Source organism: Gracilinanus agilis, chromosome 2 (assembly GCF_016433145.1).
Source record: "Gracilinanus agilis isolate LMUSP501 chromosome 2, AgileGrace, whole genome shotgun sequence".
In the NCBI taxonomy this organism is placed as follows: Eukaryota; Metazoa; Chordata; class Mammalia; order Didelphimorphia; family Didelphidae; genus Gracilinanus; species Gracilinanus agilis.
In genome coordinates this window covers 126,645,295-126,672,371 of record NC_058131.1, presented here as the reverse complement: position 1 = coordinate 126,672,371, position 27,077 = coordinate 126,645,295, and the positions used below count along the sequence as shown (strand labels likewise).

Here is a 27,077-nt window from a genome sequence, read left to right as displayed (position 1 = left end):
TTCCTTCCTTCCTTCCTTCCTTCCTTCTTTCCTTCTTTCCTTCCTTCCTTCTTTTCTTCCTTCCTTTCTTCTTTTCTTCCTTAGTTCCTTATTTCCTTCCTTCCATCTGTTTCTGTCTTTATCTTTCTGTTATTTAACATCATCACTTCCAACTAAATCACCTCTTCTCTATCTCAAATTGAAGCCCTTCTTTGTAACAATAACTATATTCAAGCAAAACAAATTAATGCATTGGCCATATCTGAAAATGTGTATGCCATTAGACATCTCTGAATAATTTTCCAGTGAAAATTATATTATGATATTGGTTTAGGGGGTAGAATATATGTCTCAGAACCTAATTGTATTATATCTTGCTTTTGCAGTGTAGATGTTGTTAGAGAAGAATGCAGAACCTTATATGCCCAAATCTGCATAATACAGAGCTATTTTATAATAAGTTTATATTGTAAGATGACACTCAAGATGACTCAGACCTTTTTCTAATTAGTTGACTTAATTTAGAGGTATATAGGTAGCAAGTGTTATTGTTAATCCTAATAAGAGATATAATTAAATAAGGCAGAGATAGTTTAATGGGAAACAAATACCGTTCGTGGGAATTTTCTGGCAAAAATACCATTAATTTTCCCTAACAATTAAAAAGTTGATGTGACTATCTGATTCTTCTAGTCCATGAAGTCATTCTGAGAATAAACTATCTGAAATACTATTCCTAGAGCAGAGAAAGGGGAAAAAGGTTTTTGACCACAATAAATATTTTTTGGATTATAGATGGGTCTTATCTTTCCATAACATTCCCATCCTCCAGATAGCCTGTACTTGCGTTTGGTAGGAAACATTTATTTTACTGTACTTCACCATTCTTTCGAGTTATAAATAACAACCATTTTCCCTCCCAAAACATATGATCCAAACAAGAGAAATATGGGGAGGAAAGCAAGGTCAGCCGTAAGCAACAGTATGAACTGGGTAAGCTTTTATTTTCTTTTGTGGTCTGGACCTGTGATTTTATTGATATAGGAAATTCCTGATAAGCAGAGTGTTGTTTCAGGGCACTAAGAGATTAAATGACTATTCCAGAGTGACAGAGCCAGTATGATTCAGAAGCACAGGTCCTCCTGGCTCTAAGAGCAACATACTGCCTACTAATGTCCCCTACCTTTTTTCAGACATGTGCCTGTCCCCATTTTGTATTTGTGAAGTTGTTTTTTTAACCTAAGTATAGGATTTTATATACATATACCTACATTACATTTCTTCGTAGTATGCTCTAGCCAGGTAAGGTTTTTTTTTTCCTACCTTTGACATCCAATGCATCATAATTTAAAAGTTCTCAAAGTATGAAGCAGCTATGCTTTTTATCTAAGTCGTTGATGAAAATGTTGAATGAACATCAGGGGGCCAAGGACGGGTACCTGGGACACCCTACTGAGCAATTTTCTTCAAGCTGACGTCAGTCTATGACTGATCTTTGGTTCCAATTGTTTGGACAGTTCCAAATCCACTTAGCTATAATAATATTAAATATCATTTAGTGGTCTCACTCACGAAATTCATTTCCCTTTTATTTTACCACATGAAACTAGGGCCCAGAGAAGTCTGATGCATTTCCCTTTGCCACTCAGTGAGATTGATTGAGGTAATTCAAAGCCAGTTCTTTATCACTCTATAAAACATCAAACTAAAAATCTAAAAACGATTCCTTGAAGACTAGCAGTAGGAAGCATTAAGCATCAGAGGAGAGGCTATAAGAAGACACGGCACTTTGCAGCCACAGAGGGATTATAGGCAAAGCTGAAGAGCACCGGGGATAGGGGAGCTCTAAATTTTCCTGGCTGCCCAGCCTATAAGCTAAAACCACTTACTTCCTCCAGCTCCCTTTGGATGACACAGGATGAGTGGAATTTGGGCGGAAACATCAGCCTGCAGGATCTTAGGTGCACCTGGAAGGATGTAGAATGGAAGCCCTGGAAGGTGCCAGGTTTGAGCTGCCAGATGTATCAGGGCTGGAGTCATGGCAGGAGCCCATGCCAAAGCCTCCTTTGTGGGGACCCCAGATCCTAGTCTTAGGCTTAGTTGCTATGCTCTCTGGGGTCCTTGCACTCTCAGGAAAACAGTAGGAGTCTCCACCTCTCAAATTCTGCATTGGCCACAATGTCTTCCAAGCTCCTGGTTGGCTTCCTGTATATGGTCTCTGGCTGTTTCTCTGTCCAATTCCAGTCTGACAGACACTGAGCTGGACAACCTGGCCAAGTCTAGACATGATGACCAGAGTCAAAGTGGGCATTGTGGAGAATTGTGAGCTGCCCCTCCTCCAGCCACAGCTTCAATTGCCTAGTCCATATCTCTTCAACCTGTCATACTGAAATCTACTGTGTGCTACAAAACATTTCTCAGATTCATCAATTGAGCTAATTATCATTAAAGGAAATAAGATGAGACTAAAAAGATGTGTGTGTATGCAAAGTCAGGTCAAGATTTAGTGTTCCCTCTCAAAATGCTTACAAACTCTCCCTTTAAAAAAATTATACATATACATATATATGTATATATTTATTCTATAATTTTGCTAAGAGTTGGAATAAAGCTTTTCAGGCATGTAGTTGGCAGATTTCACAAGAGCCTCCCATGGTTTTCTGAAAACTATTTGTCTTTTTTGTCTTCTCTTTTTGTTACCATTTTATCTTTTTTATGCCATTTAAAAAAAATTTGTAAAAAAAAAAAATTGTGTTGAGAAATGTGTTTCCTCGGGGTTCTTTCTTTTTAAGTCAGCTACCTCTTTTCCTCCTTATTTGAACAATCTCTTTTTATAGAATAATATAGAATAATCTTCAGAACTTAATTCCTGAGTTTCCTCTGACTAACTATCCTTCAGATAATGAGATACACAGTAGCCTACTTATTCTTTCCCTAAATCCTTTGAAATTACAACCCAAAACTAAAATGTGAATCAAACAATACTCAAAATGTACCAAATTATTTCCTTTCCTCCTATACTATATCACATATTCTGGTTGAAATGGTTACTTGCTTTCATTATTTCTATTTCAGGATCTATCCCCTCCTTGTTGGTCAGAATCAGGTCTAGAATTGTCTCTTTCTCTACTTTTTGAAAAATGGGATCAACTCTTGACTTTATGAATCAATTATGCTGCCTTTCACAAAAAAAAAAAAACTCTTCCATAGATGTCTGTATAACTGAATATGTTCATCCCTACTACATCATGGTTTTGTGTCAGGTTTGCGTTCTGTTTCCTGACTTCCTCATTTAATTTCACCTTTTGTCTACGTGGCCTGTGGTATACTCCCATCACAACATAGCCTGTTTCTTTTATTAATCCTGACCCAGTTGCTTTGTATGAAGCTTAAATTCTCAGGTTCTTGGCTTTTGAGAAGGGTTTGGGGGAAAGAGAGAGACAGAGACAGAGACAGATTGAGAAAGAGCCTGAGAGAAAGACTGAGACAGAGACTGAGACACAGAGAGAAAGATTTCCTAATTTGCAGAGTATGGCTCTTTCTCAGAGCACAAAGATTGGCTTCATCTTTATTATTTTTTTTTAATTTTTTTAAAATTTTGAATATTTTCTCCTAGTTAAACATTTCATGTTCTTTCCCTCTCCCTCAACCCTCCTAACCTCCATTAGCCAACACACAATTTGGCTTCATCTTCAGATAACCCTGTGCCTTCCAAGTGATTAATGGTCCTTTTTCCTTACTTTTTTTCTTCACATTCTTCTAGCTCTCCATCCAAACTCCTAAAATGAGTAAATATTACCTTCAACCCTAAATTCTCCTCTTCCTCTTACTTCTCCTCTTCCTCTTCTTTTCTTATTCTTCCTCTTCTTATTGCCTTAGAATCATGAATCCTTGGTTGCAGAGCCTCTGACTCCCTCTGTTTTGTTATAAAGGGTCAATCCAGATCTTTAGAAAGGCTTTCTATTAGTCTTTCTTTCGTCATGCCACCCACTCTCATGTTGACTGTAGAGTCCTTTCTGTTTATTCAGCAATCAAGTCTCTTCTTGCTTTGAAGTCAAAATCACTGCTTTCTCCAAGTTTCTCTTTTCCCTAAAACAGGCCACTAGTAAGGCTCTATCTAACTAAATGTAAATATCTACTTCTTTTTCCCTCTACATGTCTTTTATTGAAGTACAGATACCTCCCTGTATGTCCCAGGTCACTCCTCTTTTGTAGTTCATTCTTCCATTTTCAGGATAACTCCCAACCCTCTGCACACTTGTATTGCCATTAGCTGCCACAGAGATCCTACTTCAGTGCCCATATAGACTTGTCCTTCATGTTTTGTCTCAGTCATGTTTCTCTTTTTTTAACTTTATTTTTATGTTCTAATCCTTAAAATTTTTTATTCAAAGATATTTTATTTTCTAAATTATACATAACAACAGTTTTCAACATATGTTTTATGGAATTTTAATATCTAAATTCTCTCCCTCTCTCCCTCCCCCCCCCCAAGATGGTAAGCAATTTGATCTGGATTATATCATGATTCTCTCAATAACTTTAAGCCTGTTTAAAGTATAGGCTGAATGTCCTAACAACCTGCTTCTGGATTTTATTCATATCTAACAGGCATTTATTGCTTTAATATTTACAAAGCTCTTTATAGAAATGATCTCCTTTGGGCCTCAGAAGGGCAGCATTATGTATGCTTTATAGATATAATTATCTCCTTTTAAAAATGAAGAAACTTAAGAATAAAGAGGCAGCTAGGTGGTGCAGTAGATAGAGGCTTGGAGTTAGGAAGACCTGAGTTCAAATAGCACCCCAGATACTTACTAGCTGTGGAAAGTCACTTAATCCTGTTTGTCTCAGTTTCCTCAACTATAAAATAAACTGGAGAAGGAAATGACAAAACTATTCCAGTATATTTACCAAGAAAAATCCAAAAAAGAGGTCACAAAAATCAGACATGACTGAAAACAACTATATAGCAACAGCAAAAAAAAAAGGTTCAAAGAAGTATAACAAATTGCCCATGTTCACACAATATAAATTATGGGGTTAGAATTTGAACTAAATTCTTCCCAACTCCAAGTCCTCCAATCTATGTACTCAACAATAGTATTGCTAATTCTAAAATTGAAATGACTCTTATAAATCATCTATTCTAGTCTAACAAATGAAGAAACTAGGTGGACTGAAGCCAAGATGGAGGAGTAACTGGAGCAGCAAATCCATTTTACCACGAGAATCCTCTCTGACCAAGATTAAAATATCACCACAAAATGAATATAGGAGTGAAAGAACCAATAAGGAGACAGAGTGAAACAATCTTCAAGAAAAGAAAAACTCAAAAGGTAGGCAGAGACCATCTGGGGAACTGAGGTGAGAGGGGAGCAGAGCCAGCAAAAGGCAAGGAATGAAGAGCAAGCCAAGAGCAAATCACATCACCCCCTGCCCCCCCATCTGCTGTCACAGGCTCCAAACAAAAGTGCAAGATAATATTTAGACTCTAAGACCCTGCCTGGGCAAATAGTGGTCCAAGCCAACTCACACCCCTTGAAATTTCAAACCTGTGGAGAAGTCTGGAGTCCCAGCCCAGGATAATCTGGCTGAAGGGACCTGATCTGTGTGGGCCCAGAGTGAAGCAAGGAATCTCAGTCTGGGCTTGGGATGAGGACATAATCCACAGTTTGGAGTGAGGACACAGTTCACAGGGGGAGCCCCCTAGATCTTTTTGCCCAAAACTAAGGGTGGAACTCAAGAACAATTCAATCAAGGATGTTGCCTGATTGAATCAAGAACACAGTGGGACTAAAAACTTGAGCCTAAGCCTGGGCTAGAATTTGATTGTCTCCTGACCTGATCAAGTTCAGAGTGAGATCAAAAGCTTACACCCAAGTCTAATGAAAGTCTTTAAGTTATCAGCATCTCAAGGGTCAATTGAATCAGCAGGGGGAGGGGGTTCTCAGAGCTCTCAGCCCTCAGACCATCTGGTAAACTAGTAACAACTTAGAAAATAAGCTGAAAATAGCATCAAGGAAGGACTGAAGTTTAAGAAGGTACCCCAACTTCCCAGAAAACAGAACCTACCTCTAATTAGATATGAAAAACGAGCAAACAACAAAAAAGCACCTAACTCTAAAGAATTTTTATGGAGACAAAGAGCAAGGTATAGACACAGAAGGGAACAGCAAAAGCAAAGGAATCACATTCAAAGTCCAAAAGAAAAATATAGATTGAACACATAGTCTGGAAGATCTCAGAAAAGATTTAAAAACCAATTAAGAGAGGTAGAGGAAAAGTGGGGAAGAAAAATGAAAGTGATGCATGGAGGAAGGAAAATGATGCAAGAAGAAATTGGCCATTTGTAAAAGGAGAACCAAAATCTGACAGAGGAAAACCAGGTCTTAAAAACCAGAATTGACTATCTAGAAACAAATGATTTCATGAGAAATCAAGAAACAATAGAGCAGAATCAAAGGAATGAAAAAAAAAAGGAAAACATGAGATATTTTACTGACAAAACAACTGACCTAGAAAATAGATCTAGGAGAGAAACTTTGAGAATTATTGGACTACCTGAAAGCCATGATGAAGAAAAAACTTTGGACATCGTATTACAAGAAATTGTCAAAGACAACTGCCCAGAGATTCTCAAACAAGAAAATTAAATTGAAGTTGAAAGAATTTAAAGATCACCTCTAGAAAGAAATCCACAACTGACAACTTTCAGGAATGTAATAGCTAAATTCAAGAGCCACCAAGCCAAGGAAAAAATACTTCAAGCAACCAGAAAGAAACCATTCAAATACCATGGAGCTATAATCAGTATCACTCAGGACCTAGTGGCCTCTACATCAAAGGATTATAAGGCATGGAATATGATATTAACTATGCCCAGCATAGTTAAAGGATTTTCTCAAGCCACAAAAGCAGTTTGTAGTAGAAGTGAGATTTAAACCCAAGTCTTCAGTCAGTTATTTTTTCATTTTACCACACTGAATTCTATAATTGTACTCTATATTTCCTTTGAAGGAATGGATTTCTGACACAGATATGCCATGGAATGCAGGAAGCAGTGAGAAGGGGCCAAAGGTCATTTGGAATCCTCAAGCAAGAGGTTGCAGGGAAACTTAAGGGACTTTTGGGGAAGTCTGGTCTTGGACTCCAGAGGAGAGCCAGCTCCCAGAGACTTCTGGAGGACAAGAAATTTCCCCTATAGCTGTGATTCCCAACTGCTCAGAGAAGCCATTAGCCTGAAGACATCTTGCTGTATTAGACTGATGGAAAATCTGAGTAAACCATATCAATGGCCAGTTATCTCAAAGAGGTCACCTGAGGGGGACTGAGCCAAGCCTGAAGATCATCTGTCCCTTAACAGCTAATTCTAGAGACTATACTCTTTCATATTTAGCCTAGGTCAGCCATAACAGATTTCATCATCAGACAGAGAGGCTCAGGCCAGCCCAGGGCTTTTAGCTGAGGGCTGAAAGACTTGAATAGTTACTGACCATTACCTTCAGAAAGGGAATCCCTATTACCCTCTTTCTCCAATCCTTGTCCCTTGAAACACTTGTAATAAACTTTCAACCAACATTTAGAAAAAGCAGTTAGATTTATTAAGAGAAGATCAAAGGGTGACTGGTGGGTGAAGGGTTTTTCCCTCCGAGGGAGAGCTCTCCCAGACTCAGGTGAAAGTCAGACCTTCTGCATTGCCTCCCCATTGCTCTCCCTCTGGCAGCAGCTCTGTTCAGAGGAGGACACTAAAGGGGCTAGGTTAAAGCAAAATTCCCTAGCCAAATGTTTATGCCTTTCTCCTGAAGTATTCTCCATTCTGACACAGGTTGTTGCATCACCTTGTTCACCATTATTGCCCTTTAGGCTTAATTCCAAATTGCCCTCCAGAATTGTTGTATCAGTTCACAACTCCACCAGCAATGCATTAATGTCCCAATTTTGCTCTCAGTCGGAAGGAGGGAAAACCCTGACAAGTCAAGTTACCCAAACCACTTGGCTAGTCATTTATATCAACAACACAGGGGTTTCCCTGCCTTTTTACATCTTCTGTTGTAAAACATGCATGTTTTAGCTGGATTATCTAGTAAAAATATTCAAAACTATAACTTTAATGGCAGACATGTCACCTGAAGCGGCAGGTAGGTGGTGGCAGCCAAGATATTTTTTTTGGAGCAGCCCACTAGCCTCTCATGAGAAATTCTTGCAAAATATACATAAATTTGGTGTTGATATTCTTTTGTAGACTGTGTCCTCATTGGATGTCAAAGTCTAAGTGGCATACTGGTCACTTGTTTGCACATTTTTTTTAACATATCCCTGAACTGAACTTTGAAAAGTTTCATATTAATGATTTACAAATAAAAGGATTATTAGTGTATAAGAAGCCAAACAGGAAGGTAGTGGGATCTCAAGAACCTTCAAGATGTTTCCCAGGCCAGTTTGTATTGATGATTTTGAAAAATATGCAAAAACAGTTCTTCAAAAGTCTATCTATGATTACTACCGTTCTGGTGCTAATGATCAAGAAACTCTAGCTGATAATATTGCAGCATTTTCAAGGTAAGGCAAAATTTAAAAATAATACACTTGGGTTTTTTCAGCTGATAGTTTCTAAAAACAAACTTTCTACTAAGTGTATGTGTTTATAGATGTATGTCTTTGTGGTTTTTATCAGTAGCTTGGGTTATCTCTGACATTGGTCGATAGTGGAACTCACAAATCTTACTTCAGTGATTCTGTTATCTTTTGATGTGAGTGTCTCTTCTAGTAATATTTATTACCACCCATCCATGTTGCCTATCCTGTATGCCTCTTGTTAAATATTTAGCGATGTGGCGCAATGGATAGAGCACTGTTTATGACCAAACAAGAGGGAAAGCACATTACAAGATATAAAATGAATAATTTTGATTATATCAAATTTAAAAAATGTACAAACAAAACCAATGCAATCAAGATTAGAAGAGAAGCAACAAACTGGGGAAAATTTATACCAAATTTCTCTGATAAAGGTCTCATTTCTCAAATATATAAAGAACTAAGTTAAATTTATAAGAATACAAGTCATTCCCCAATTGACAAATGGTCAAAGGATATGAATAAGCAGTTTTCAGATGAAGAAATCAAAGCTTTCAATAATCATATGAAAAAAATCTCTTGATTAGAGAAATGCAAATCAAAATAACTCTGAAGTACTACCTCACACCTATCAGGTTGGCCAATATGATGGTAAAGAAAAATGATAAATAAAAAATGATAAATAAAATTAAAAAATGGAAGGGATATGCCAAAATTGGGACATTAATGCATTGCTGGTGGAGTTGTGAACTGATACAGCAATTCTGGAGGGCAATTTGGAATTAAGCCTAAAGGGCAATAAAAAAATGCCTACTCTTTGATCCAGTAAAAACACTACTAAGTCTGTATCCCAAAGAAGGATACAAAGAGATTTTAAAAAGGGAAAGGACCTGTTTGTACAAAAATATGTATAGCTGCTCTCCTTGTGGTGGCAAAAAATGGAAAACTAAAGGGATGTCCCTCAAACAGGGAATGCCTGAACTAACTGTGTTTATAGATGTATGTCTGTGTGGTTTTTGTCTGGAGGTTGTGTTATCTCTAGCATCTGTTGGTAGTGAAACATAAAAATCCTACTTCAATGATTCTGTTATTGTATTGATATGAGTGCCCCTCTAGTAATATATATTACTCTCTATCCATGTTGCCCATCCTGTATGCCTATTGTTAAATGTTTAGCTAGGTGGTGCAATGGATAGAGCACAGGGCATGGTGTCAGGAAGAAATGAATTCAGATTCAGCCTCAAACACTAGCTGTGTGCCTCTGGGCAAGTCATTGAACTCTGTTGGTCTCAGTTTTCTCATCTGTAAAGTGAATTGGGAAAGGAAATGGGAACCTGCCTCATATATTTGCCAGGAAAACCCCAAGTGACATCACAAAGAGTTGGACACAACCAAACAACAATTTTCATACTATATTTTAAAAAATCTTCAGAATGGGGGGATTTAAACTACTATATCCTCTAACTATCACTCTTTTGCTTAAAGTGCCTATTTACTATTTGCTACTATCAAGGTAGTGATATTTATCTCCCATGGAAGGGTCAAAATTTTATGTTTGATCTTCTATGAACATAGCAACAAATTCAGATAAACCTTTTTTTTTTGTTGTTTCCTTTCACTTATGACAGTGCTCTTTTCTCTGAGAAAGCAATCTTTTCCAAACAGCTACTTTGAGTACAAGATAGTAATCTTATCTGGAGAAGCCTCTAGAGATCACATCCTCATTCTTCTAGTATTCCATTATCATTCATTTCTCTTGCTGCCTAGGCATATCTACACTTTAGATTTCAATTTATCTAGGTAGGTTTAATCTTTAATCTTTGAGATGTTTCACCTCACCTAATTCCCTTGACAGTTTTCTGTTTCAAAGAGAGTTGGCAAGATGGCTTATATCTTTTCATTATAAAGATAAATATTGAAGAGCAGGGAAATGACTCCTCATAACCAGTGTAATCATATGGAATTGGCATTTTTCCCCTTGCCATTCAATCACTGTCATTTAGTATTAGAAATGAGGGAAGAGAGAATTAAATGATGTACACCATGTATATCACCATCCACGATGATAGTGTCTTGTGTAGGGCAATGGTATGTGCATTGTGTCCCACAAGTCCTTGATGATGATTAATTAATGAATAAATGAATAAGTGCTTTTAAAGGATTGTGTGCCAGATAATTGGAGAGAAAAAGGAGAAATGATAGCATAAGAAATTACTTCCTTACTGATTTGTTCTAAACCTGGGACAAGATCTCAAAACTTTTTCATTTGGAAGATGACAAGTACATTATTCTTCCCTAGATCCATTTTTAGGAGAATAACACAAAGGGTTTTTTTTTTGGTGAACTTCATAAATATTATCTTTATAATTTACTTTTAAAACACTTTCACAGTTTTACAAGGTACATTTACATTTTCACCTATATTTCATTATAAATTTTTTTCATTCATCAAAATTCATTTCATTACAAATTTATGTTTATTATTTACAAGGTAAAATCACTGAAACAATTTCATCTAATTTTCACACACAGCTATGTAATATAGACAAAATAACTATTGTTAGCCCAAGAAATAGAGAAGTAGAGAGTGATTGTCCAAGATCACAGTGAATTCAACACCAGGACTAGCCCCCAAATTTCTGACTCCAGAGACAGAACTTCCCATGACAGCATACTATATCACTGAACTCAAAACCTGTTTCTTGTTTATTCTCAGTGTAGCTTTGGGTAAGCCATTTAAGGGCCCTTGAGTCTCAGTTTCCCATTTTGTAAAATCAGGAATTGGATAGATGGTCTCTGGATTTCCTCCTAGTGCTGTCTTTGATTCTGTGTACCTACTATGAAGGACTTTTTTGCTCACTTCAGTACAATCCTATGTTGAAGAATAATGAGTCTGATTTTTCTATTTTACTAGAAAGAAACCTTGCTAGCATATAGGCAGTGTGTTCTGACTTTCTCCACCCTTCACCCCAATTGAGACTCAGATGCACTTTCTGATTCCTTAGGATCCGGTTTTCTTCTAGCTAATCTGATAACACTTGTGAGTTAATTTATGGCAGTCAGTATTAATGAGATGATTTTCACAACTTCTAGAGGCACTTTCTTGGAGGCATCTTAAAAACAATTCCTTAACTTGACTCAGAAATTCTAAAAATGAGTCTTTCTTATATTCTGGAATTCTAAAGGATTTGAGGTAAGTTCTTGACCTTGAATCTTTCAGGGTATCAGAACCTATTATGGAAATAGCTATTTATTCTGACTATGTGTAGCCTCACCAGGAGTAACTGCATAGGTTCCATTAGTCATTACAAAGGTGACATAAGGATAATAACCTGATAGGAGCAGATAAAGGAATTCAAACTGGCTACAGTCAAACCAGTGAAGTAACTTTTTTGGCACACAATCCTTCCCCAATTTTTGCCCCACCCCTGCCCAAACAAGTAACTCTCTTTTGGAGGCTTCAGGGCATAGGGGATTGGTGTGGGTTATTGAAGATGAGGAGTGTTAACTAGGGGAAGTACTGGGCAGCTTGGTGATACAGGACCTAGAACCAGGAAAACTTGGGCTCAAATCTGGCCTCATAAACTGTCCTGTGTGACCCTGGGCAAGTCACTTAACCCTGTTTGCCTCAGTTTCCTCATCTGTAATAGTGAGTCGGAGAAGGAAACATCAAACCATTCCAGTATCTTCACCAACAGAACTCCAAGTGGGATCATGAAGAGTTGGACAAGACTGAAAAATGACTGAATGATTACCAAAGTGTTGACTCATGTGTTTTCAAGTTTTAGAATCCTTGACTTTATTACTCTTAGTAAAATCTCTGTGCCATACTCACCCCTATGAATGTTAGGAAAATCTTACAGAGAATGTATTAGGAATTTGGTAGGTGTGAACTCAGTGATTAAGATCATGATTTTGACAGGACTATTACTAAATGCTTTGCCAATGTACCCTTCTAACTCCTGGGCCTTTCCATCTGACTTGTAGGGGTGATCTCACTACTAGAATATGAGATGTTTGAGACTAGGAACCAGTACTTACCACAGTACTTTCCACAGTATAGTAAGGAAATTAATTGCTTAATTTTAATTATGAATTAATTCATGTTCATATTAATTTTAATTATTATAAATTATGTTAACCTTAATGTTAATTAAGTAATTAACATTGTTTTTCTTTCATTCATTTAATTCAATCACTTGTTCTCTAAATTTTGATGCATTTTTTTGGTCACCAAGCCAAAAAAAAAAAAGACTTTTAAACTTTCTCCACTGAAGATAAACAGTTTATTGGACAAAGATTTTTTTTCTTTCATTGATTAGGGTACGTAAATGATCAGAGGATATAGCCCATGTTTTTTCTGACATGAGATTTCATTTTTTAGGTCTCTTTTTTATCTTATAAAATATCTGATGACCCTTGTTTTCCTCACTACAGATTTAAAAATAACTGACCACGAAATATTAAGATTGAATTTTCCATCAAAGTTGGGTGGATTTAAGTTGATGGCTTCTAGGAAACCCATAAGTAGCTCATTCTGAATTTCAAATGAAGATTGGAAAAAAATTAAATCCTAGATAATCTAGGGTAAGATTCCTCCCCGTGAACACTGCAGAAGCATTGAAAAAGAAGGAAAATTCCTTTAGCAGTACAGAGAGGTTCCCAACATTCAAAGTTCTTGTTTACACAATCAGAAAGAGACATTCAGGTCATCTTCATGGTTCTCGAGCTACAGATCATTCTCTTTTACTGATTGGGACACCCTTCTAGTCCAGTTTCAGTATAGAGACCAAAGCCAATATGGGTAAAGGTGTTTGTTTTTCATCTGCTACAGAGGATAAATATCAGGTTGTTAGCATTTCTATTGCATTCCCTTCTCTCTGTGCTGCAACTAGGACTAATGGTAATTTATTGCTATGGCATGTTGATCCTCACTCTCATGAGTCTTTTGTGGGTTTCTCAGACCTGAAGGAACATTGATAGAAGGTAATTCTATATAGGAGACATTTAAGAATCCTATATATGTTTCTAAAGAATTATGAAAACTCTCTATCACACTATATTACCTAGTGCCTTTTGGAGTAGATGTGATTTTCTCATTCTTCTAAAAACTAGGAAAGAAGAAAAATATCTTATATTTTTATTCAAGAAGTGATTTGCACTTGACCAGTGATGTTTTCAGTAATTTCCTCACATATACAATTAGAAACACATAACTAGATGATCCCTGGAATTGTATCAGTCCCTCTAGCTTTGTACCAGTGGCCAGTGGCCTGTCTTCTACTTTTAAAAAATCAAATGGAAAGATGTTTCACAATCTCCAGCTATGCATCCTTTCCAATGTTAAGACATATTTAGGCTTTGTTTGGGTGGTTCCAACTCATTTAGAAAGCTGAAATAACTCTTCTAGAACAACTGGTGCAATATAAGCATTCTTTACTCAGGATTAAAAAAAATCTAGTTCCATGCACTGTTATTTATAGATTTTGTCTACCTTTTGAATTCCTTTGGTTGTCATTAGTTACGTTACAATACTGTCATTTTACACTGTACTACAATCAATAGACATGGGGACCTAGTTTTGACTTGGTTAGTTTAGTAATGCTGAACAAGTTATTTAACATATCTTGGACTCATTTTCCTTATCTGAAAATGTTTAGTTTAAATGCTCTCTAAGATTCAGACAAAGTAATCTAAAATGGAATCAGAAAACTCATTAAAAGTAATATAATCTGCCATTTTCTATCTGATTACATTTGGGTGTGAGGATGCTTTAGTACATATCTTGACTGTGTTCTATTATGGGGAAATGGTAGAGTGAACATATTTATCTCAAGATGTGAAAGAAATAAGTAGGTGACAGTGGAACTTGAAAGTCAATGCCATGACGATATAGTATGGGGCTCCCTATATAAAAATATGCAAGAATCATCCATTATCATAAGGGACAAAAGAGTAGGGCTTGTCCATTAGTTATCCAAGAGTTCAATCAGGGCTTTGCAAGAGGGCAGAATTAGATCAGAAATAATAGACCAAAAATAAGATCATAGGATCATAGACTTAGAGCTGGAAGGAGCATTAGAAGCCATTAGGTTCACCCCCATCTCATCTTTTAGATAAGTAAACCTAAGCAAAAAGAAGTCAAGTGACTTGTTTAGGTTTGAACAACTAGTGTCTGAGACATAATTTGGATCTAGATCTTTCTTACTTTACATCCACTGACCTATCAACTGTCTGTGTGGTATGGAGATATGTGGTAATGTTTTATGCTTTATGCTTATATATATATACACACACACATATATATATATATATACATATATAATGTATATAGTTAAATAGCTTAAAATGACACCAAGACTTTTAAAAGAAAAAGAGAGAGAGAAAGAAAGAGAGAGAAAAAGAGAGAAAGAAACAGAGACAGAGATAGACAGAGAGAGAATAAGATTACAAAGTGGGAATTTATGCTTCAGTCTGATTCAGACTGATGAGTATCCTTTAAGCGATTGGAGGGTGAGGTGTAAGATATAGTTGTTACCAGCCATTCTTCACTATTTTGCTCAAAGAGTGAGAGTCTTAATTATTTCAGGCCATACTGGACCTCATCCTCAAATATGATAAACAACTCACCCTTTGCATCCTTTATGATATTAAACAAAATCCCACAACTAACTCAAGAAGAAGCATTTAAGAAATCCCATAAAGTTATCTACTGCATAAGGGAATATTTACAGTTACCATTTGTGAGTCAACTCTCAAAGCATTGTAAAGAGCATTTGCTCTGATTAAAGTATATATTGTCTTAGAAAATTGTACTAAACATTGAGAGGTTAAACAACTTGTCTGGGCTCATAAGGTCAATATAAGCTAGAGGCGGAAATTGAGGCCACATCTTGACTTTTAGACCATCTCTCTTATCTCCCTGTCTCTAAAATATTATGTGTTATGGAACAGGGGCCAATCAGAATCAGTAGAAGGAGTTTCCTCACTGGGAGCTCTTTACACTGTTAAAATTACAGAGACAGTCTAAAAAACTGGAGGGACATTTATTTTTTCTAGTCTGTGTCGTATCCATTTATATGAAACCTTCTGGTACATTCTTTGATGGGATAAACGGTGTTGCATCATGCTCAGGAAGGGAAATGAAGTGTTTGTGAAAAGTAGCTGCTTACATGGTTATTAGTGGAATAGTCCCACCCAGTGGCCAACAGATTCATTAAGCCTGATGCAAAAAGACACGACTGTGTCTGAAAATTGTGGAATGTTAGTACTGGCAGGCACTAGAGAGTACTGAGCTCAGGCATCTCATTTTGTAGCTGAGAAAATTAAGGATCAGAGAGATGAAGAAGTGATTTGCACAAGATCATACAGCTATTTAGGTAGAACTGCAAATAGAACCCTAATCTACTGACTCCTGGTCCAGTGTACTTTCCACTTAACAATGCTATCCCTGAAATGGAGGGGTTTTTTTTCCCCTTTCCCTTCTTCCAAAATTCTATATTTGTACATGCATCATACCAATAAACACATTCAGCACCCTTTTCTGCAGATTAGAATGCTGTCCATATAAAGGCCTTCATTGTTTCATGGTTCCATATGCAAATAATCAGTACATTCTAGAGTTTGGCATTTCTCAGCTGTTATGATGCTTTTTCTTGGTTGAGGAAAGTCAGAGATAATCTGTACTTAAAATAGCACTCTTCTTACCTTTTTCTTTTGCCCCTCTTAATTAGATACCAAATAACTTCACTGTGGAGGCCACTCAAGGGGGAAAAACTCCCATAAATAGAGTCTTCCCAAGAAAAAATTAAAACTCAACCCTTACAGAAGAAAAAATATAAAGAAAATGATTATGCTTTTTTAGGCTAAATATTTTGAATTATATGTTTAGCAGAATTAGGTTACAATTGGGCCCTTATCCTGAAAGGCTTTGTAAGCTAAACCAGTGTATATATTTTATCCTACGGATAATGGGAAACACTGTAGTTGGTTGAATATGGAGCTTGTCTCTTCTTTGCTATAGGAAAATTACTTTGGCAATAGCATTTGGGATGAACTGGACTTGTGAGAGATTTCACAAGACTAATATGGATTGTTGTTATGGGTTAGCCAATTTAGTAGTGTCTGACCTTTTGTGAAACCATTTGGCTTTTTCTTAGCAAAGATCCTAGAATGATTTTCCTTTTCCTTCTTCAACTTATTTTACAGATGAGGAAACTGAGGCCAACAGGGTTAAGCAACTTGTGCAGAGTCACATAGCTAGTAAGTTTTTGAGGCTAGATTTGAACTCAGGTCTTCTTGACTCTAGACTTTGTGCTTTATCCACTGTACCACCTATTTACCCTCTAGCTACTAAAGTAACAAATATAGTTCTTATTAGCCCTCTCAGTTAGGTTAGTAAGATTAAAATAAAGGACAGATTTTATTTAATCTGACCAAAAAAATAAAAAAATTAAATAAAAACTCTAACCTCATAACAATGTCATACTTGAGCCCTTCGACTCTCCAGAATACTTTCCTCCTGTTTACCCATGACCGTATATGGTCATTCCAACTTCAATTAATTCACAATGTGACTTTTTTTTTATTTTTTTAGAACCCTTACCTTCCATCTTGGAGTCAATACTGTGTATTATTGGCTCCAAGGCAGAAGAGTAGTAAGGGCTAGGCAATGGGGGTTAAGAGACTTGCCTAGGGTCACACAGTTAGGAAGTGTCTGAGGCTAGATTTGAACCTAGTACCTCCCGTCTCTAGGTCTGGCTCTCAATCCACTGAGACACCCAGCTGCCCCCTCACAACGTGACTCAAGATTGCTAGAGATTCCACCTTCTACCCTCAATTTATATAGTCTACATGTTTCATAGTACATACTAGGGAATTAATAGGTTTGGATCACTTCTTTGTGCATGTGGCTTCTTGCTGTGTTGATCTGTTTAGTAGTAAAAGGAATGTGTTGCATAGGTTTGCTATTGTCCCCATCAGGTTTCTGTCACCATTATATTGTTTCCATCTGGTGCTAGCTCCTTGGTGTGTGTGACTCCTTAAACAGTCTCATGTGTACCATAATGTACCTGTCTTCTCTTCACAGTCTATGTGCTTCCTCCCCTCAAGATCTCTTCTTTGTGCACACACCTAAATAATCATATATTGATAAAGATGGAAAAGTTTAACAGATGATTTTGTTGTAAATCCACTAATGTACATAAATACATATATACATATTTATGCATACTATGTATGTATACATACATATATACATACCTAGATGAGTATATCTAGATAGGTAATGATTTCTTCGAATGATTTTTTCCCTGCCTTTCCTTCCTTTTATTTATTTTTTTGCTCCTATCTTATTCTTTCCTTTCAAAAAATAAACCCTTTTATTTATATTTGTTTTTATATTGACACAATTCTCCTCTGTATCCCTCTTTTTTCCCTTTCTAAAACACCTTCTCAATTAACAAAGAACTCATGAATAGTCTAAATTTTAAAAAAAAAGACAGAGTAAGAAGGAAAGGGGAAAATTATAAAAAAACAATCAATTCATTGAAAAATCTGAAAAATATACACATTTTCCATACTCTTAATTTATGAGTTAAATTCTACAGAAGAAAAAACATTACAATTAGAAAAAGAATTAAGAATAGTTAATATAGGCCACCATATATGTTATATACACACATATATATGTTTTATGTATACACACACACACACATATATCTTAAAAAAAACTTCTACAGAAAGAAGAATCCAATCAAGGAACCCAGAATATTCCTCATGATGACCATATCTTTGAGTAAGAGCTGGAAGAAACACCAGAGGCAATCTAAAATGGTCACAGAAAGAGACAGATTACATATTTTATTTTACTAAAAATGAGTTGTTGATAAAGGAAACAAACTTGGTATGAATTTCATTGAACACGTAAAACACTTCTCAGAGAGAACCACAACAATGTGAAAGGAACTGGTCTAGACATCAACAATGAAGAAACTAAGTAGATGAAAAGTATATTTTGCCCACATTAAGACACAAAGCTGAAGAGTCAGATTAGACCCTTTATTTGTGACCCTGAGATAAGATTTTTAAATGGTTAATTAGCTGGGACCGAAATTATATCAGAGAAGATTGAACAGGGATTACATTTAGGTAAGTCCATTAGGATTTTAGATGATCCCACACCATTCATTACTGCAAAAGTTCAAGTTTTAAGCACCAACATTCTTCTGGTGATGCTATATCATTATGGAACTTAGAACACTACAATCCCAGACAAATTTATATAAGAAGCTAAAGGGCACTTGAAGTAAAAATGATGAAAACATACAGGAAACAGCATGTTATTCAATAATGATTTGTATGTAAGATGTGATGCATTGAGAATTTATATCCAGTCTAACCTAATAAATATTTATTAAGTTCCAGGCATTTAATATTACTATGTCCCAGGCACTGTCCCAAGCACTAGAGATACAATTAATAAAAAGAAATATAGTTTTTGCCTTCAATGAGCTTGCAGTCTAATGTGGGGAGAGAAACACAAAAAGAAGGAAGAAAAGCAAGACCAGAAAGTAGGGGACACCAGCAGGAAGTTGGTCAGGGGCATCTTGTTTCATGGGGTTGAAACCAGACAGAGTAACAGAGTCAGAATAGAGTGACCTGAGTCCAATTTCTGCCCTCTATAAAGGAAAGTGTTGGGAGAAGTTTGGTATTCCACCCTCCGGCCCTCATATCAGAGAGGAGAGGAAGCTGAAGAAGATCATGACAGTTAAGGCTTGAGTCAGGATTGTGATTTTAGAACTGATGAGCTTAACTTGGGAGGGTGATATTGTTCTGTGGAGTTAAAACTTGTCAGAGCAGCAGATGCAAAGTGAAGACATGCATATAATTACATGTTCATATTAGCTCAGGCAAAGTCCTTTTCAATCTTCACTATATCCTGTAGACCAGTGGTTCCCAAACTTTTTTGTTCCACTGCCCCCTTTCCTGAAAAAATATTACTTAGCGCCCCCTGGAAATTATGAAACTATTTATTGAACTCAAAATAGAATGTAATACAAAAAAAGTGTGGCCATCACTGCCCCCCTGGATCGCTGCATCACCCACCAGGGGGCGGTGGCGCCCACTTTGGGAATCACTGCTGTAGAGCATCAATCTCACAGTGGCTTGGGGAAAGTCAGTCAGACAACAAGATTTGTATTAAGTACTAGCTACTTGTGAGGCACTATACTGAGTGTCTGTACAATGAAAGGGGAAATTGTGCTCCCTACACTCAAGGAGCTCATATTCTTATGGGAAAGAAGACAACATAAAAACTAGAATGTACATTTAAAGACATATACAGCTTGAATATATGGCAATTAATCCCTGAGGGAAGGAACATTTCTGGGAAAGACCTACAAAAGATGGGATTTGGTCTTAGTCTTGAAGGAAGGCTAAAAAGGCTAAGAATCAGAGTGAGGAGGGAAAACATTTCCACCCATTAAAGGACTGGATCTTAGAGTTTTGTGAAGGGAAGTGAGGGAAGTAAAGTGTAAGGAGATTAGAAAGATAGGAAAAGACCAGATTATGAAGGACTTTAAGTGTTAAACTTAGGATTTTATATTTGATCCTGGAGATAATAAGGAACCAGTAGAGTTAATAACTAACTGTCGGATTTCTATCCACCATCCTGATAAATAACAACAGCAGTTTTCTTTTCTGCAGCTTTCAATACAGCAAAGGAAAGAAAATAATAACAATGAATAATAATAATAATAATAATAATAATAATACCTTGATCATAAACTTTTAGTAGCAGAGTCATTTAAAACCCTCTCTTCCCCCTCACTCCTATTGTTTTCTGTTTTATTTCTCCCAGATGGAAACTATATCCTCGGGTTCTCCGGAACGTTGCTAAAGTAGACCTGACCACCTCTGTTTTAGGACAGAAGATCAGCATGCCTATCTGTGTCGCATCCACAGCCATGCAACGAATGGCTCATGTGGATGGGGAGCTTGCTACTGTAAGAGGTAATCACTGGTCCACTTCGGGGAAGCCAAGAAACAAATATCTTGATTTTGACTATGAGGTTAATGACTGCTTTAGTCTCACACACAGATAGGTTTCACTCCTATCAGAATGTTTACGTGGGTTGTAGTGGTGAGAAATTTAATCCATTTTGTAAAGCATTTCTTATGGAGGATTAATATAGTAATTATCTATTTTTGCTTCCTACTCCCTTAACAATTATTGAATATTCATAATATAAGGCTGGGAGACATGCAATCAGTATTTTGAAGACAGAGAGAAAGGAGAACTGCTTTATTCTTATTTTGCTTCTATTTCAGATTCTAATTAATCAATAAACATTTATTAAGTGCATAACATGTGCCAGGCATTGTGTTAAGAACTGGGAATACAGGGGGCAGCTGGGTAGCTCAGTGGATTGAGAGCCAGACTTAGAGACGGGAGGTCCTCGGTTCAATTCTGGCTTCAGACACTTCCCAGCTGTGTGACCCTGGGCAAGTCACTTGACCCCCATTGTCTACCCTTACCACTCTTCTGCCTTGGAGCTAATACACAGTATTGACTCCAAGATAAAAGGTAAGGGTTAAAAAAAAAAGAACTGGGAATACAAAAAAGGCAAAAGACAACCTCTGCCCTTAAGGAGGTTACAGTTTAATGAGGGAGACAACATACAAACAGATATATGCAAAACAAGCTATAAATAGAATAAAAAGGAAATAATTAACAGAGGGAAATCACTGGAAATGAGGGGTTAGAGAAGGCTTCCTGTAGAAAATGACATTTTAACTGAGACAAATGGAAATGATGTACCAAACATGTTTAACAAGATATTGATGCACAGGATAAATAAGAATATAGTAAGAAAGAACATGGTGTTGCTTGATTAATTTTAAGTCCTCTAGCTCAAATGAACTACTCATTTAGGAGTCCACTGATCAAACTCCTACTTACACCAGCTCCTCAACTCAATATTTGTTGACTGTAGCAACTCAACTAGTATATTTTGGTCACATTATGTTATATTCAATTCTTTGTTTCTCTCTGATTTGAAAATGCTTGAGCATTATCCAGTTAAATATCTTTTCCATGTCTTTCACAAAAACTACCAGCAAAGTTCATATGTCACAGATTTTAGAAAATGTTCATGTGAACAGTCTTTCATGAGAGTCTGTGGATAGATTTCTGGGGGAGTCAATGAACTTGGATGGGAAAAAATCCATTTTTATTTTGTTACAATTGGTTTCCATTGCAGTCCTATGTATTTTATTTCATTCATTTAAAATATTTAAAATAAAAAGTCCATAGACTTTGTGAGACTGCTAAAAACATCCATGACATCACTACTTTAGGAACCCCTAGTCTATATCCACTATACCTTTTGGGTCCAGAGACTACACTTACCCTCAAATTTATGGCTATTGAAATTTCACAAACAAGCAAAACCTTACAGTATTCTCATAGGTTAGCACCTTCATTAGTGTATGTAAGAGTAACAAGGAAATTAGAAAAGAAAATAATAAAATTAAACATGAATAAAAAGCAGGGGACATAGTTGAGAAATGATTCCCTAGAATTAGGAGTGGAACCCAAAGAGGAACAGAAGAGTGAAACTTGAGTCTCATTTGAGCTCTTGGAGTGCATGGGACTCTCCAAAAAAGAACTAGAGACTTGGAATCAACTGGGTGTCATTTGTTTTCAAGTAAGAAAACAAACTGTTCTGGATGAAAATTCTTCTATAGATCCTTTTGGTAAATAGACAACCCATACACTTTCCCAATGCATCCCTGCAAAATCATAGGGTATTCTAAATGGTAGTCCAGACAAATATTTCTTTGGGGACGCCATTGTATAATGTGAACAAAATTTTTCCAGTGAATTCCTGTGATAAAAGCATTCAAGACCAAGATCTCAAATGAACTTTCATAATGATTTTGGTGGCGATAACTTGACAATTTATCTTCAAGTTTTTAAATGTCTGTCATATGTAAGATAAATTAGAAGCATTCTGTTTGCCCTCAGGGATCAAAATCAGGGATACTGTGTAGAAGTTTTGATGAGGTAAATTTAATCTCAATGTCAGGACACTCCAAAAACTAGAACAATATCTCTAGAGAGATGATTGGATGCTTTGTCCTCATTGGAATTCTATAGGCAGGCTGAGGTATATATAAAATAAAATAAAAGTATGGACACACATGCTTCTCTATAAGTGTATTTTTATATATCTTTGTAAGTACGTATATATGTGTACCTTTGTGTATAAAACACACTTGGGTATTTTATAGTGTTTGATTCCTTTCAGATATAAGTTTGCTTATATGACTACTAAGGTTCCTGTCTATTTTGAAATTCTTATTCTGTGAACTTGCATTTTGCACTTTTGATATGTACTAGTGCCAAAGGGCAGGAAATAAAGGTCGAAAGAGCAGGAACCAGACTATTTAAAAATCCCTTATTTCTGAGAATCGAATCGGGTGGGGACTTTCCTTCCCATTCTTTCTAGTGTAGGTCAATTTTGCCTCCATCATCAAAATTAATGCCACAGCAGTCCGGAGATAATAACAACAAAAACAATAATAATTAACATTTAAATGGTACTTTATGGTTTACAAAGCATTTACATACATTACCTGATTGGGTCTCCCAAGAACCTTTTGAGGTAGGTGGAAGGACAGGTACTTCTTCATTTTCATTTTTTTGGGGGGGGATTAGGGAACTGAGGCTCAGAGAAACCAACTAATTTGTCCATAGTTTCTTCCCTGTCTCTATAACTTATTTTCTCTCCTTATCTATTGGCTCATTCTCTATTGTCTACAAAGATGCCCAGGTTTGTCCCAACGTGAAAAACCTCACTTGATCTTTCCATCACTGCTAACTATCATCCTATATCTTTTCTGCCCATTTGAGCTAAACTAGTTGAAAAGGCCATCTACCATAGATGCCCTTACTTCCAATCCTCTCACTCTCTTCTTAACCTCTTACAATTATTAATAGGAAGTTCTCAATCTCCCACTATCTTTCTAGGAGACAGTATCTGACAGGTTGTATGAAATATCCTTCTGTCTCTAAGCATCAGAGCAGAGAGAGTTGTCCTCAGTCCCTTTAAGAAAACCTCTATAAAAGAGGAGAGAGCAGTTAAGACTGGACTCCATTTTGGTCTGTCTTCTGAGGAAGCAGGGTTTTGGGGTTTCTGTGTGAGTGTGCTCTCTGGCACAAATCTCTGGGAATTATCTGCTGACAGTTGGAATTTATATATGAAGTTAAGAAAGTCTTTTTCTGAGGGGTTTTCCTTCTTATCACCTGACACTAAGGGTTCTTCTCTTTAGAACTGGAGGACTGTCTGTGTTTCCACCATTGACAGTTTGAATTTCTGATTCTTGGCTAAGGAGGCTGACGATTTTATTAATTAGTATAGTTTAATCAAATAGAGAATATTATTTTAGATTAGTGAGAGTAAGTTTAAAGAGGTCTACTCTGTCAGACAAGAAGAAACTGCAAAGAAAGCAGTTATATTTTGGGGTTTTTTATTTAGATATTTTTAGTATGGGATTAAGATTTTAGAAATAATATAAGAATTTTAAGATACCCTTTCCTATTTTCTTACCTCCTACTCCTGTTTTAACTCATCCTCTGTAATAAATAGAGCTACTGGTTTACCAGAAAGATCTCTGCAATGTTTATCAACTTCCTATCAATATCTAATAATCTCTGACAACTTTATCAATATCCTATACAATATTAGTGACCTATAACAGCTTAGCTATAAATATTTATTAGCCATAACAGCTATTTATTAGTTATAACACAATCCAGCTTCTGACCTTATCATCTTACCAAAACTTTTCTCTCCAGAGATATCAATGATCTCTAAACCCAATGGTCTTTTCTTAATTCTCATTTTCCTTGACTTCTCTGCAACCTTTGAAACTCATGTTTATGCTCTTCCTTCATATTTCTTCTCTTGAGGTTTTCAGGATATCCACTCCTTGTTTTCTTCCTATCTGACTGTTTCTTCTCATTCTCCTTTACTATATATTAATCCAGATCATGCCTTCTAACTGGTGTCCATAGGGTTGTGTCCTGAGTCCTTTTCTCTTCTCAGTCTATGTTACTTCACTAGATGATTCATTAATTTCTAAGGATTTAATTACCAACTCTGTGTTAATGATTCTCAAATCTACCTCTCCGCCCCAATCTCTCTTATGACCTTCAAACTTGCAATTCTTATTGTCTTTCAAACATCTCTAACTGTATGTCCAGTAGACATCTTACACTTAACATGTCCAAAATCAAACTCATTATCTTTCTGCCTAAACCTTCTCATACTCCTATCTTCCCTATTATCATGGAGGGCATCACATCCCTCCCAGTCTCTCAGGCTCACAATCCAGCAGTCATCCTTGATCTGCCACCTCTGATTTCTAATCTGTCATTGAAGCTTGTTGCTATCTTCCTTTTATCATATCTTCAGTGTGCCCCCTTCTTTCTGATACTGCCATTATTCTGGTACAGGCCTTCATCTCACACTTTGATTCCTGCAATTGTAGTAATTATTGCAATTACTGTGAACTTGATTACAAGCCTGCTGGTGGGTCTGCCTACCTCTAGTGTCTCTCCACCCCAAAACATCTTCCATTCAGTCATTAAAGTGCTAGGCTGACCATGTCAATAAATCCTGGTGGCTCCCTATCACCCCCAGGATCAAATATAAAATCCTCTGCTTAAAATCCTTACAAATTACTCATTTCAGTGACACTGGTCTCCTGGCTATTCCACAGACAAAACTCTCTACCTCTTTACTTGGGGAATTTTCTCTGACTGTTCCCCATACCTGGAATGCTCTTGCTTCTCACTGCTGTCTAATGGCTTCCTTCAAGTTCCAGCCAAAATTCCATCTTCTATGGGAAGTCTTTCCCAAATCCTTATTAATTCTAATACCTTTCCTCATTTGATTATTTCCTATTTATCCTGTGTGTAGCTTGTTTTTATTTATTTATTTGCTTGCTGTCTCCCTCATTAGATTGAGTTCTTGAGCTCAGAGAATGCCTTTTGCCTTTTTTTTGTATGTATATACTGATTAATTTATGCTATCTTTAAAATCTGATTGTTAGATCTCCTCAAGGGCCAATGGATAGATAAGAGAGAAGGGGAAAAAATCAAAGAAAGAAGAGGTAAAAAATTACACATGAAAAATTAGGGTGAAAAAGGCTAGGAAGAAAAGAGAGTGGTAGAAAAAAAGATAAAAAGTAGAGAAAGAAGACCATAAAGTTGGACTGGAACAGAGTTCCACCAACAATGGATTCAGGCAAAACCAGCAGAGGGGAAGGATGATTATGCCATGGAAATTTCAGGGATCCCAGAAACTCTTCCACAGTCTGCCCCAGTGTCTGAAATTTCTACAATTGAAATGAAATTATTCTTTTAATTTAAGATATGAGCTCCTAAAAGCTTCTGTCTCAGGAGGAGAAAAACATTAAATCCAATAATCATTAATAACTTATAATAGTGGGAGGATTAAAATTTTAGATTACTGAAAGTATAGGAACCCTGAAGGAAAGAGATACGGCAGTACAAGGCAGAAGTTTTGGGATGGTTAAGGAAGGTCTGTCGTGTGGGGCCATGACTAGTTAAACAGGCCTGAATACCTTAGAACCCTGAACATGTTGATTGGGAGGATGATGCTTGGAAAACATTGAAAAGAGAGCCAGGAGGGTGCATGGAACAAATTCTTCTTACATCCTATTTTTCTTCAAGGCTAGTCAGTGGCATCTCTCACTGGTGCCTATGTCAGAGGCATACAGTTAGATCAATATCACATTTAGACATAGACCAGAACTATTCTGAGGAGAAACTCAGAAACCCAGCACAGAACTAGGTAGTTTTCATTGAACCCAAAATAGAGGCAGTCACCCTCCTGACCAGGAAACTGGTCTGAAAAATCCATTCCTCAAAGATGATAATGAATATTTGACTTAATGGTTTTCTACTAATTATGGAACCAACACTTTAAAATCAAAAGAGTGACTTCAGCAGTCACAGATCTGGGACAGATGTTTTGGGGCCCATGAAGGCTTTCTCAGGATGCCTGTACTTCACCCTTCATAGGTTCTAGTCAATATTCTAAAGTCCTTTTACATAGACTCCAGCTTTCCATTTCTTTGCCCGTTTCCCTGTCCTATTTCCTGTGACCAGGAATGACCAGCATGACTCCACTGAATACTTATCTTGGGTATCTACTTCCTTTAGCCAATTCTGTCCTGTCACTTCCAGTGCAAAGGCCAGTTTCTTGTGACCAGACCTTGTGTCTGTTATTGTCAACAACTCTCGAGTAGATGGGAGGAGGGGGGAAAAGGACTCTTTAGTGTCCTGCTATCCACTCCTATCCCTTCTCTCTCGCTCTCACCTAATAGCTGCCTGTATTGCACACTTTATAGTTTTTAACCCCTTGAGATCTGGATGAAGAATCTCATGACTATTTCTCTCCACTCCTCTCCTCTCCTCTCCTCTC

At 36.7% G+C, this 27,077-nt stretch overlaps 1 protein-coding gene across 1 annotated transcript in view; it reads left to right on the top strand.

The window, feature by feature from the left end:
- Positions 1-8,404: 8,404 nt before the first annotated feature.
- The window catches only part of HAO1 (hydroxyacid oxidase 1), a 67,805-nt gene continuing 49,132 nt past the window's right edge, over positions 8,405-27,077 (top strand). Inside the window, exons 1-2 of the mRNA XM_044663399.1 lie at positions 8,405-8,541; positions 20,420-20,571. Coding sequence (XP_044519334.1) covers positions 8,405-8,541; positions 20,420-20,571 — 289 coding nt within the window. The remainder of the gene's footprint in view (positions 8,542-20,419; positions 20,572-27,077) is intronic.